At 35.3% G+C, this 13,375-nt stretch overlaps 1 protein-coding gene across 5 annotated transcripts in view; it reads right to left on the minus strand.

The window, feature by feature from the left end:
* Positions 1-13,375, minus strand: part of KIAA0586 (KIAA0586 ortholog) — a 168,758-nt gene that overhangs the window by 74,032 nt on the left and 81,351 nt on the right. For all 5 annotated transcript variants that reach the window (XM_037832616.1, XM_037832619.1, XM_037832617.1 and 2 more), the window contains 2 exons: positions 8,382-8,516; positions 1,244-1,421 (listed from right to left, as the gene is read on the minus strand). In XM_037832616.1, the coding sequence (XP_037688544.1) occupies positions 1,244-1,421; positions 8,382-8,516 (313 nt within the window). The remainder of the gene's footprint in view (positions 1-1,243; positions 1,422-8,381; positions 8,517-13,375) is intronic.

Consider the following 13,375-nt stretch of genomic DNA (forward strand, 5'->3'; position numbering starts at 1 on the left):
TGATATGATACTGTGAGCTATACTTTGGATGGCTTATAAGGTGTGTGAATATATCTCAATAAAACTGCAATAAAAAATACGCTGTACTGTAGGTAACATGCTCGAAGTTACTAGGTAGGCTGGAGAAGCTATATTCTCATATCCTCTTGGATTTTTTTCTATAACAATTTAATAAGTCCTAGTTGTTCTCAAGTACCCAGTGACTTTCAAGTGGTCAGTGAGAGCCATCTAGTGTCAATTCTGTTTAATTACAATCTGAACAGCTGGATACAGCATAAAAGTCACATTCTATGCTGTTTTGATTTCTTCTAATTTGAAAGAACATAAAACATTTAATACTCTCATTATATGCACAAAATGATAAATAATGGCAATATTACTTTACATTCATACCCATGGAAAATTCAGTCTTGTATTTCTCTCAATTCTGAAGGATCTAATATAAAACTGACATATTCTACATACTCTGTACCAATGTTTTCTGAAAGTCAGGTATTTCCTTTTCTGAATTCTGACAAATCTTCATACTGCTGAAGTTTATTTTCACTTAAGAGAATGCAACAATGGGAATGGAAAAATCAGCAAGTCATAATAAACTCTATGTGATCAGTATCCTCTATTCTATCCTCATTTCCAGATTGTTACAGCAGAAAGTTCGGTGAAGTTCTAAAATAATCCTGAGCGCACTGAACACTGCATCTGAAATTCATATGGCATGAAAAGTGAATTTCTACAATATTAGCTAATTTGGTCTTGTCCTAAATGAGAAGATCTGTTACAACAGTGTTGATGTGGTAGTCATGTTTTAAAAGTAAATATTAAAATAAACATGTCAAAATAAAATAAATATGCCAAAATTACAATTTTTAAAATGTTCATATGTGTATTACTAAAATTATCTCATGTACCATCCAGTGATTCATGTACCAACACTGATACATGAATTCCATTTGAGGAAACACTCTATATACCATAGACGAAGTTACCAAACTTTTCAACTATGAAGACCCTTTTTAAAAAAGAAATTTTACAGGATCCTACCTGAAAACAGCTGTACTTTTCTCAATCTGATCTGCAGGACATTACTATAGATAAACTATACAAAGCAGAATACAGCATTCAGCATAGAAATAGCACAAAGAAAGTATAATGGGATTCAAAGTAAATACTCTGATATTAGATTAAAATTGATAGATAAAATCATATAGATAACATTAATAGACAAAAATATTTTGGTATATACCTGGAACTGTGTCAAACTGCTGAGATAATGGCTCAGAATCACATTTTTGATCCAAAGACTCTGCATTAGTGATAGGCTGCTGCATACAGACAGAATATCCCATTAAGATGTTTTGTGTTGCTGCTGTCAGCCTGGGCCTTTGTCCTTCACTAAGTTCACCCACACTGTTTTCCAAGTCCTATAGAAAGAAGAGCAATTGTTTAAACCATCATATTAAAACCAAGTCAAAACAGGAAATATTTGTTGAATACCATGGTCCACACCAGTTAGCTGCTTGCAAGAGTTTTTAGAAAGTGCTTATTATGCCATATGCATATTACATGAAAGATGAATTTAAAAAGGCATCTAGTGATAGGCTTTTTTAAAAGACCTTTTTTATTTTAACTTAAAAGTGTCAAACTCTACACTCTGTGCCAGCCAAGTAACAATTCCCCACTCCTGCGCCCCCAAAAATTCCCTAGTAAGCTCTAATCTACTTTGTCTCAATGAAATTTGGTATTTCTAGGTAGTTCATATCAATGAAATACAGCATTTATTCTTCTGTGCCTTGCTGATTTCATTCAGCATGTTTTCAAGGTTCATCCATGTTGCACCATGACTCAGAATTTTCCTCCTTCTTATGGCCAAATAATATTCTACCGAATGTATATGTCACATCTATCCATTCATCTCTTGATGGACACCTGAGTTGTTTCTAACTTTTGACTATTGTGAATAATGCTGCTATGAACAAAGCTGTACAAACACCTGTTTGAGTCTCTGTTTCAATTTCTTTAGGTATATGTCTAGGAGTGGAATTGTTGATTCATATGGTAATTCTATATCTAACCTTTTGAAGCCATACTACTCTCCACAGTGGCTATACACTGAAGTACTTTAGTGTAAACTTTATAATTAAACAATGGATAAGAATAATGTACCATCAATGACCTAAAGATTATTCCTACATAAATTTTTAATAACATATTAAAGATGACTAATTATACCATATTTAACAAAGTTCTTTTCTCTGGGAAAGTATAATAGTATAAAAAGTACAAATGTGTTTATCAAATATATGGAGTAAATTAAAAAAAAGAAAAAAATTAAGACCTTTTTTCTTTATTAAAAATTAGATACCCTACTCACTAGAACATTTTATGACTTGGAGACATAATAATTAATGAGTTTACTACTAAGAACCGAGTAAAAAAGTCCAGTATCTGAAAGCTCCCATGTTTCTCATTCGACTACAAGTTGTTTATAAGAAATTTATTTAATTTCAATCAGCAAGTTGTTGGCTTTTTTTTTAAAACTAGAATATGTGAAGAAATAACTGCTGAAACATCTTCAATGAAACTAGAATATGTGAAGAAATAACTGTTGAAACATCTTCAATTAAGTATAAAATAAATATAAATTTCTTAGCCCAGCATGCAAAGTTTTCTACAATTTGCCCTAAATCTCTTTTATACACTTCCATCACCCCTTATTCCCTAACCTGATTCTTCTTTAGAAATACCAATCACCTCAACATCTTTTATATAGAAAAGGACTGTTTTGCAATTAATATGAAATCCTTAAGACTCCTGGGCAATGTTTAGAATGATGATAGATACTTTCCCTAGAAATTAGTTGGAAATATTTCACAGTGCCTATACACTCTCCTATCACCATATATAATTTTCTGCAATATATGGTACCTTCTTTACTGTGAATTAATTTATTATGGTACTTGCAACACTTAAGAATACCCTATGACCCTAATGAAAACTTAGCTTGCCTATTCCCAAAACACTCTTGTTACTCATTTCTATCATTTATGTATTAAACTCAAAGCCTAGATTCACATCAATTCTAAGTTAGGCTGTCTGTAATCTATAGTAATTCACCTAGCCCATCTACATAAATGTCCAGATCACAGTTTTGCCATTATACTGCTCTCACTGACCTAAAGCCCCCTCCAGGCAAGGAGTTTTAAGCACAAAGAAAAGACATTATTTTTTTACCAAAGCAATATTTAACATATAAATCAATCATTAATACTAGTTCTCATTTCAAACAAAACAAATACTTAATAGCTCTGCAGGCATATAAAAATAGACTAAATGTTGCTATTAATCAGACTGGCAAAATTTTACGATTAAAAGTGTGGTGTGGGAAAAGGGGTCTCTTAGAGGGTAATTATTAGTACCTACTAAAATTATAAATGTTTGTACATTTTGAGCTACCAATTCCATTCCTCAGTAGCTAGAGAGATAGTTCTTTATGAGGACAGAAAAAACGTTATTTGTATAAAGATTAATAGAGAAAATTGAACCAATCTAAAAATCCATCAATAAGAGAATAACTAAAATATTGTATACCACATGGTAGTTAAAAAGGATGTGGTAGATTTTCAGAATTTATAGTTACATTTTAAAAGCAGGTTGCAGAATAATAGATACACAATACATGCACCTCAAAATTTATATATATGTTATGTGCAAATGCTTAGAAAAAGATTTGGCAGGATAAAATTCCAACTTCTGGGATTCTGGTCTAGCCAGGACAGCACACTAACAAAGGCTGCCAGCCCCTGGAGTAACTATAGTGGTGAGAAAAAAACATGGATTCTTGGAACTAACTAAAAATTGTGAAAAACCATTGGGAGAGACTGAAGGCTAATGGGAACTGGTACATGTGGGAAGAAAACAGCAACATCCTCCAGGAGACTGGCTGGTGAGGGTTATAAGAACAACTGGCAGAAAGCTCTTGCATCTTTCCCCTATTAACTGCTTGCTCCTTAACCATAAAAATCTTCTAGGCTGCAGATGCCAGTACCACTAGAGTAATAACAGGGAGCACAAAGGCCCAGCTAGGGTGAAAGGTGACCAAGAACCTATGGGCATTCTGGATTACAACACCTCCCAAAGCTACTTCTTCTTAAGGATTTAAAGATACAATCACATTAAGAGCTGAATGGTGGGGTGGCACAAACAGCAGTGACCAATGACCGTGACTAACACTGGTTCTGTGCTGTCTGGCCTTCCTTCTCCTCCCTAGGCCTCATCTACCCTCTCCTTAAATTCACCAACACAGACTATGGCTTGGTTTTAGTACTTCCCCAATACAAATTCTCAGACAGAATAGCTGATACTCCCAATGAAACATAAGCTCATAGGCTAAAATAACCAGATACCCAAAGAGTTAATAAGTATAAAACAAAAAACAGACAACAAAGTGAATAACATTTATCATCTGAAAAAGAATTATTGGGACAGAAAGATCAAGAATTTAAAATAAGCATAATAACAAATAACAACGTGAAGGAAAAAAATCATTAAAAAGAACCAAGTATACCATGAGCCACTGACTGTACACTTAGGATAGACTGTATGTTCTGTGAATGAAGCCATTTTTGAAAAAAAGAATAAAGTAAAAATATCAGGTTATGGAAAATATAATAAATGGGATAAATAGTAGGATGGGTATGGATAAAGAACAAATTAGTAGTTTGCAGATCAGATTAGGAAATTCTCTCAGAAGACAGTACGAAAGGATAAAATTTAAGAAATAAACAGAAGCACCAATATTTGAAAAGAAGAGTACTAGAGAGAGAAAGAAAAAATGGGGAGAGAGGGAAAGGTCTAATAGAATCAAATGAATGAATGATTAAATATTAGTGATTTCCTAAAAGGCAGGAAACATGGATTAGTCAGTGGAACTTTAAATTACGCTGCCACTTCTGCTATTTATTACCTCTGTGCCATTTGCTTGCCTTATTTTCTCTCTCTTTCAGTTAACTGATTTCTATACCATCGACATCACAACTTTCCAATATCTTTTCAGTGAAATCAATTTTTGGTCTATAACCAACTAAAACTGTAGAAAACTCAATTATTTTTCAGTAAGAAGGAATAAGTTTCCATTTTTTCCATTACTAAATTTCATGTCTTCCTCCTATCTTTCCTAATCATTTAAACTTTTAAAAACTAAAATTAATAGAAAATAGAAGAAAGCCAAAGGAAGTAAGAAGATGAAACAAAACCTGCAAGAGAAGGAAGAGATCAGGAGACTCCGCCATGTGCCTCGCCATGTGATCGAAGAACCGAGGATCGCCAGCAGCCAGCCCTAGAATGCCACAGCCTTTGGGGAGAAAACATCGCCTTGGCCTGGATTTGGACATTTTCACGGCCTCAAAACTGATATTCTGGGCAAATCTTACCACAAATCAAGGCAGTTAAGAAGTAAATATCAAATATGTCGGATTCTGGCTGTCACATATAGGATTTTTTTTTCCATACACTCAGCCCCAGCTGAGATGAAAGGTGTCAGCTGGCTTTGAAACATAATTTATTTTCAGAGTAACATGGTAATTCTATATCTCTTTGAAACAGGGATTTTTGAATTTTAAAAATTAAAATAAGAATACAACCCTTTATAAAAATAATAGAATATAGAACCAGCCATCTCCTTGGGTCCTGGATAGGAACCAGATCATCTAAAGCTAGTTTCACATTTCTTCAGCAGAGACAACCAAATTCAATAGAAAAAGCACTAAACAGTCCCAGCTCTGTTAGTAACCAACCCAAGTGACTACTAAACAATTCCACCAGGACTTTCTTAAGCACCTTAAATCCAATGTGTAAAGTTGAACTCACCTTCCCCACAAAACTTGGCACTCTCCTTTTTGCATTCCTAAGTTAATTATTTGACCATCCATTCAAGCATCCAAGGTCAGGATTATCCTTAAATAACTCTTCTTCCTTCCTTCTCTCAACCAGGGACCAATTATTGCCAATTCCATCATCTTAAATTTAAATCCCTCTCCTTTCTTTTTCTGCTGTAACTGTCTTTGTTCATGTTCTCATTCTCTTGCCTGTGCTATTCCAGTGGTGTTCCGACAGATCTCCCATTTCTTCCTTACTTGTCCATGGCACCACACCCCTTTCTAAATATCTTAGCATGTGGTTCCCTTACTCAAAAACCTTAATGGACTTCACAGTGCCCAAGCCTTAACATAGTTCTCATAAAAAAAGGTTCTTTATGATCATCTGGTTCAACCTACTTCTCCAGGCTTACCTGACTCTTCATCTATAACTCTAAGTTACAATGAGATTTTCTAAACTCTCTAAACATGTCCTAATATTTCTTGGTTCTTGTACTTTAACATATGCTGTTTCTTGTCTACTCAATCACTGATATCCGGCAAAACCCTACTCAGTATTTAGAGACCCAGATTCATAGCATATCCTATCAATGAAGTGTCATCCAACTTCAAGAACAGTCTTCCCTCCTCTGCTCTCATCTAGCACTTATAAACATAACCATTTGATCAGTTACTGTACTGTATTGTGACTGCATATTTAAGCACTTGACTCTCTACATAACTATAAGCTGCTTGTTAGTAGGGGTCATGTCTCATTCACCTTTGTACCTTTTCTAAGGTTGTATCTGGCATATAGTAGATACACAGTAAATGACTGCAGAAAGAAAGAATGACTGACTCTCATAGACCATTTAAAAAGGAGCTTTAGTTTTCTTTTAAATATAGAACAAGATGGTTAGAAAAGATGGACTAAATTCTTTTCAGCTACAAAACTCTGCAGCACTATGATTCCAGACTTAAATTGCCACAAGGCTGACCCCTGAATAAGTGAAGTATTAGCCTGCTTTCACTAAAAGTAGGAATAGTTTCATTTTTCTCTTGTATTTAAATCTAACCACCACCACCGCCACCACCACCACCACCACCACCCCCCACCCCACCCCCAAAATCGTTAAGGTTAAAAAGTACTTCTGAGCACTCAGCAGGTGAACTCACTGCCCTCCCGGCTATGTGGGACCAGACTCCCAGGGGTGTAAATCTCCCTGGCAACGCAGGATATGACTCCTGGGAATGAATGTGGACTCAGCAACATGAGACTGACAACATCTTCTTGACCAAAAGGGGGATGTGAAATCAAACAAAATAAAGTTTCACTGGCTGAGAGATTTCAAATGGAGTTGAGAGGTCACTCTGGTGGGCATTCTTACACACTATATAGATAACCCTTTTTAGGATTTAATGTATTGGAATAGCTAGAAGTAAATACCTGAAACTGTCTAACTCCAACCCAGTAGCCTTGACTGCTGAAGATGACTATATAACAATGTAGCCTACAATGGGTGACAGTGTGATTGTGAAAACCTTATGGATCACACTCCCTTTGTCCAATATATGGATGGATGGGGAAAAAATGGGGACAAAAACTGAATGAAAGATAGGGTGGGATGGGGGGATGATTTGGGTGTTTTACTTTTATTTTTTATTCTTATTCTTATTCCTTCTGGTGTAAGGAAAATGTTCAAAAACAGGGGTGATGAATGCATAACTATATGATGGTACTGTGAACAGCTGATTGAACATCATGGATGACTGTATAGTATGTGGGTATAGCTCAATAAAACTGAATTTAATTTTAAAAAAAGGTACCTCTGAACAACTCAGGTGTCTATCAGTAGTAGAATGGATAAATAAAATGTGGCATGTAAGTACAATGGAATATTATTCAACCATAAAAAGGAATAAAATTCTGATACAGGCTACAACATGTATGAACTCTGAATATATCATGTTGAGTGAAATAAGCCAGACACAAAAGGACAAATATTCTATGATCTCACTTACTGGAAACAATTAGAATATGCCAATTCACAGAGGCTGTAAGTAGAGTACAGGTTAATGGGGCAGGAGTAGGAGTGGGGAATAGGGGTGTAAATGCTTAGCACAGAGTTTCTGTTTGGGGTAATGGAAAAGTTTTAGTAATGGGTGGTCATGATGGAGACACAAAATTGTGAATGTAATTAACACCAATGAATTGTATACTTGAAAGCAGTTAAAATGGGAAATTTCAGGTTTTATATATGTTACCAGAATGAAAGTTTTTTAAAAAACACAGAACTGGACAACACAAATAGTGACCTTAATGTAAACTATGGACTGTTAATAATGTAATTATAATAATACTGTTTCACCAATTTTAACAAAGGTAACACACTAATCAAAATATTAACAATAAAATAAACTGTGTATTGGGCGCAGGGTATATGGGAAATCTGTACTTTCTGCATGATTTTTCTGTAAACCTATAGCCCTATAACAAAAAAAATTTTTTCTAAATAAACTAAAAATTACCTCTGAATGACAGACTACTTGCTGTGAAACTAATGATTCCAGGTTTTGTTTTGCAAGAAGAGAAAGAACTGCATCTTCATGAAATCTTTTATGCGGCATCCTAATCACTTGCCCTTCACTGGGAGGATCATCTTCCTAAAAGAAATGTAAAGACAATTAGTAGAACAAAATTTTTTTAAATCAAATAATTACATTTTTCTTAATTTATGATTAATAAAAACTTAGCAGTCACTGGTTGACCAAAATAGCAGTGTAAGATGCTCCAGGGTTCCATTCCTCCACAGAATCTTTGAACAGCTAGCAACAACTGTCAGAGACATCTTCCTCAGAGCTCCAGAAAACAGTTAAAGGGTTGCAGTAACCAGGTGAGTGTTGAATCAAGAAAAAACACCTTAAAAATGGTAGAAGCTCACAGTGCCCTAGCTGGGCCCCTCCCTGTCACATGGGGAGTCAGCCTGCACTTTCATTGTGGGTTTCTGGCACTGTTCTCCAGGGAGTAAACCCTATCTGAATACTGGGTTACCTGTATATTGATGCCAATCTATTATCAGGTGGTAGCCTAAAGGACTGAATCAGGATACTCCTCTCTGGAATGTCCTCCCATAACTTGGACAGCAGACAGAAGCAGCCTGCCCACAGCTAGAGCACTATAAGAAACCATCAAATCAAAGTGTCCTGGAACAAAGGATTACTGGCTTCAAACAAACAACAGAACACCAGGTAGGCGGGAAGTCATTTCATAGGAAATAGAAGGGGCATTTGGATTCCTGTAAATGGGGGAATTCCTAAGGCCAGTAAGTGATGCCAAGGACAAGACATAGGCTCAGAAAAGACGGAGAGGACACCAAGCTTTCACCTCAGGCTGATCTTCTTAGCAGGAGGGCTAGACTTGAGAGCACTAGCCAACCCAGAGCCAATCTGCAAAGACCGTGAAAGGTGTTTTTTTGCACTGGTTTGTTGTTTTTGATAGCTCGTGGCACTCAAAAAAATCTTTGTCATGTCTGTCTACAAACTTAATGAACAGACTAACTCCCAGAATTAGCACTTTAAAATATTAAAACATACAGTATGCAACAGAAGATTACAAGACAAAGAAACAGGAAATGACAGCCCATTCAAAGTAACAAGATAAAAATCCACAAATCATCAATGAAGAAGACCAGCCTTTGGACATACAAAACAAACTTAAAAAAAATTATTTTCAGTATGCTCAAGAATTCTTTATCTGGCAAGACTGTCTTTCAAAAATGAGGGAGAGATCAGGGGAGTGAATCTCCCTGGCAACGTGGAATATGACTCCCAGGGAGGAATGCAGACCTGGCATCCTGGGACGGAGAACATCTTCTTGACCAAAAGGGGGATGTGAAAGGAAATGAAATAAGCTTCAGTGGCAGAGAGATTCCAAAAGGAGCCGAGAGGTCACTCTGGTGGACACTCTTACACACAATTTAGACAACCCTTTTTAGGTTCTAGAGAATTGGGGTAGCTGGTGGTAGATACCTGAAACTATCAAACTACAACCCAGAACCCATGAATCTCGAAGACAATTGTATAAAAATGTAGCTTATGAGGGGTGACAATGGGATTGGGAAAGCCATAGGGACCACACTCCACTTTGTCTAGTTTATGGATGGATGAGTAGAAAAATAGGGGAAGGAAACAAACAAACAGACAAAGGTACCCAGTGTTCTTTTTTACTTCAGTTGCTCTTTTTCACTTTAATTATTATTCTTGTTATTTTTGTGTGTGTGCTAATGAAGGTGTCAGGGGTTGATTTAGGTGATGAATGTATAACTATGTAATGGTACTGTGAACACTCGAATGTATGATTTTTTTTGTGTGACTGTGTGGTATGTGAATAAATCTCAATAAAATGAAGAGAAAAAAAAAATGAGGGAGAGATGAAGACACAACCAGATAAACAAAAGCTGAAGGCATTCATCACCCACAGATCAGTCCTAAAGGAGATGCTAAAAAGAGTCCTGCAGATTGAAAGGAAAGGACAATAAACAATAGATTGAAGCTGCATGAAGAAATAAAGATATCCACTGAGGCTGACACAGGTAAACAAAAATGCCAGTACTATTGTATTTTTGGTTTGTAACTCTATTTTCTACTTCCCCTAGGATCTAAAAAGCAAATGCATAAAATGCAATGATAAGTCTGTGGTTTGAGACTCACAATGTATAATCATACAATATGTAACAAGAACTACATAAAGGTGGGGAATAGAGGGGAAAAGGAACATCATTTATGTACACTTTTGAATTTAAGTTGGTATGAAAGCAGGTAAGACTGTTATAGATTTAGGATGTTAAATATAAGTCCCATGGTACTATAAAGAAAATACCAGAGAATATGAAAACTTATAGAGACAGAAATTAGAGTACAGGTTGCTAGTGGTAGGGAGGAGGGGGAACAGGGAATTAATGCATAATAAGTATAGCCTTTCTGTTTTGAGATTGGAAAGTTTTAGTAACAGATGGTGGTGAGGATACCATGATATAGTGAATGTGATGAATCGCAGTGCATGGTATTCTTTGGAATAGTTGAGATGAGAAAGTTTATGTTGTATATATGTTACCACAATTTAAAAAAAAAAAAAAAGGAAAGAGCAACTAAAGAGACAGTGACAATTAAATTCAAAAACGTCACCAATTTTTCAGTTTACACAGTCCTGCTTATACAGGGTCCTAGAAGGGATTTTGCAAGAGAGGAGGAGAAAAGGCTCAAAAGGGACATCATTGGGCCATACAAAAAACTGGAATATAGACTATAAGCTTTATGTCAATGTTAAATTCCTTGAACTTGATAACTGCAGTTAAGAGAGTGTATTTTGTAAACGCTCATGGCTGAATTTAATACACAGCCCTAGTTTACAACATTTCAGTAGATTGCTTTAAAGAATTAAAAGGGGATGGAAACACAGACACCCAGGGAAGTGAATCTCCCTGGCAACGTGGAATATGACTCCCGGGGAGGAATGTAGACCCGGCATCGTGGGACGGAGAACATCTTCTTGACCAAAAGGGGGATGTGAAAGGAAATGAAATAAGCTTCAGTGGCAGAGAGATTCCAAAACGAGCCGAGAGATCACTCTGGTGGGCACTCTTACGCACACTTTAGACAACCTTTTTTAAGTTCTAAAGAATTGGGGTAGCTGGTGGTGGATACCTGAAACTATTAAACTACAACCCAGAACCCATGAATCTCGAAGACAGTTGTATAAAAATGTAGCTTATGAGGGGTGACAGTGGGATTGGGAATGCCATAAGGACCAAACTCCACTTTGTCTAGTTTATGGATGGATGTGTAGAAAAGTAGGGGAAGCAAACAAACAGACAAAGGTTCCCAGTGTTCTTTTTTACTTCAATTGCTGTTTTTCACTCTAATTATTATTCTTGTTATTTTTGTGTGTGTGCTAATGAAGGTGTCAGGGATTGATTTAGGTGATGAATGTACAACTATGTAATGGTACTGTAAACAATCGAAAGTACAATTTGTTTTGTATGACTGTGTGGTATGTGAATATATCTCAATAAAATGATGATTAAAAAAAAAAAAAAAAAAAAAAAAAAGGGGATGGAAACACTGTTTTGTATTTGTTTTTAAGTACACCAACCTCTTTTATTTCTGCATTTATCATGGTTGTATATAATGATACAAATTGGAAGATACAAAATTGCAGCAAGATTTCTACTTATAGCTAAGTTGGAGTAATAAGGACCAGGTTTACCCTACCATTTGAAACAATAAAAAAATGAACAAACTACATAAATAATTTTATTTCAAGACACTGGACAACAAATAATGAAAACCTAAAAAATGCTCCAGCTTACTGCCTTGAGTGAGTTTCCAGGCTATTCTAACATTAAGGAAAAAGAAAGTAGGAATGGCTATATTAATACCAGACAAAGTAGATTTTAGAGTACATAGAGATAAAAAGGGTCATTTCATTAAGAAGACATAACAATTCCAAGTATTTATGCACCAATAACAGTACGTCAAAATACATGAAGCAAAAACTGTTAGAATAGAAAGGAGAACAGACAAATCCACATTATAGTCAGAGATTTCAATACCCTCCTCAAAGTAACTGGTAAAACAAGGAGACAGAAAATCAGCAAAAATATAGAAGAACTGAACAATACTATCAACCAAATTCACCTAATTGACACTTAGAAATGCCCCACCTAACAGAATTCACATTCTTTTAAAGTGCACACAAAACATTTCCCAAGATGACCATAGTCTGAGCCATAAAACAACTGTCAATAAATTCAAAAGAATTCATGTCACAAAAAGTATGTTCTCTGAACACAATGGAATTAAATTAGAAATTTAAAAAACAGAATGATCTCTGGAAAATCCCCCAATATTCAGAAACAACACAATGATATATAACCCTTAGATCAAAGAAATTGAAAGGGAAATTGGAAATTATTTTGAAATGAATGTACATGAAAATACAGCATATCAAAATTTATGGGCTGCTGCTAAACCAGTACCCAGGGGGTATTTATACCACTAAATGCCTGTATTAGAAAAGAAGGTCTCAAAAATCAATGACCTCAGCTTCCATATTTTAAAACACAGGAAGAATAAATTAAACTGAAAGTAAGTAGAAGAAAAATAATAAAGATAAGATTAAAAAAATGAATAAAGGAGAAAACAGAAAAACAATATAGAGAAAAATCAATGAAACTAAAAGCTAACTCTCTGAGAAGATTAATACAATTGATAATCCTCTAACCAGCTGAATAAGGAACAAAAGAGAAAAGCCACAAACTAAAAATACCAGATTCTACAGATATTAAAAGTATACTGAGGAAATACTATGAACAATTTAATCCCAATAAATTCAACAACTTAGATGAAATGGACAAATTCTTCGAAAGGAAAAAAACTACTGAATCTCACTCAAGAAAAAACAGGTAATCTGAATAACCTAGTACTAGAGCCATAGTTAAAAACCTTACCAAAAATAAAAACCT

This window comes from Choloepus didactylus, chromosome 4, assembly GCF_015220235.1.
Source record: "Choloepus didactylus isolate mChoDid1 chromosome 4, mChoDid1.pri, whole genome shotgun sequence".
NCBI lineage: Eukaryota > Metazoa > Chordata > Mammalia > Pilosa > Megalonychidae > Choloepus > Choloepus didactylus.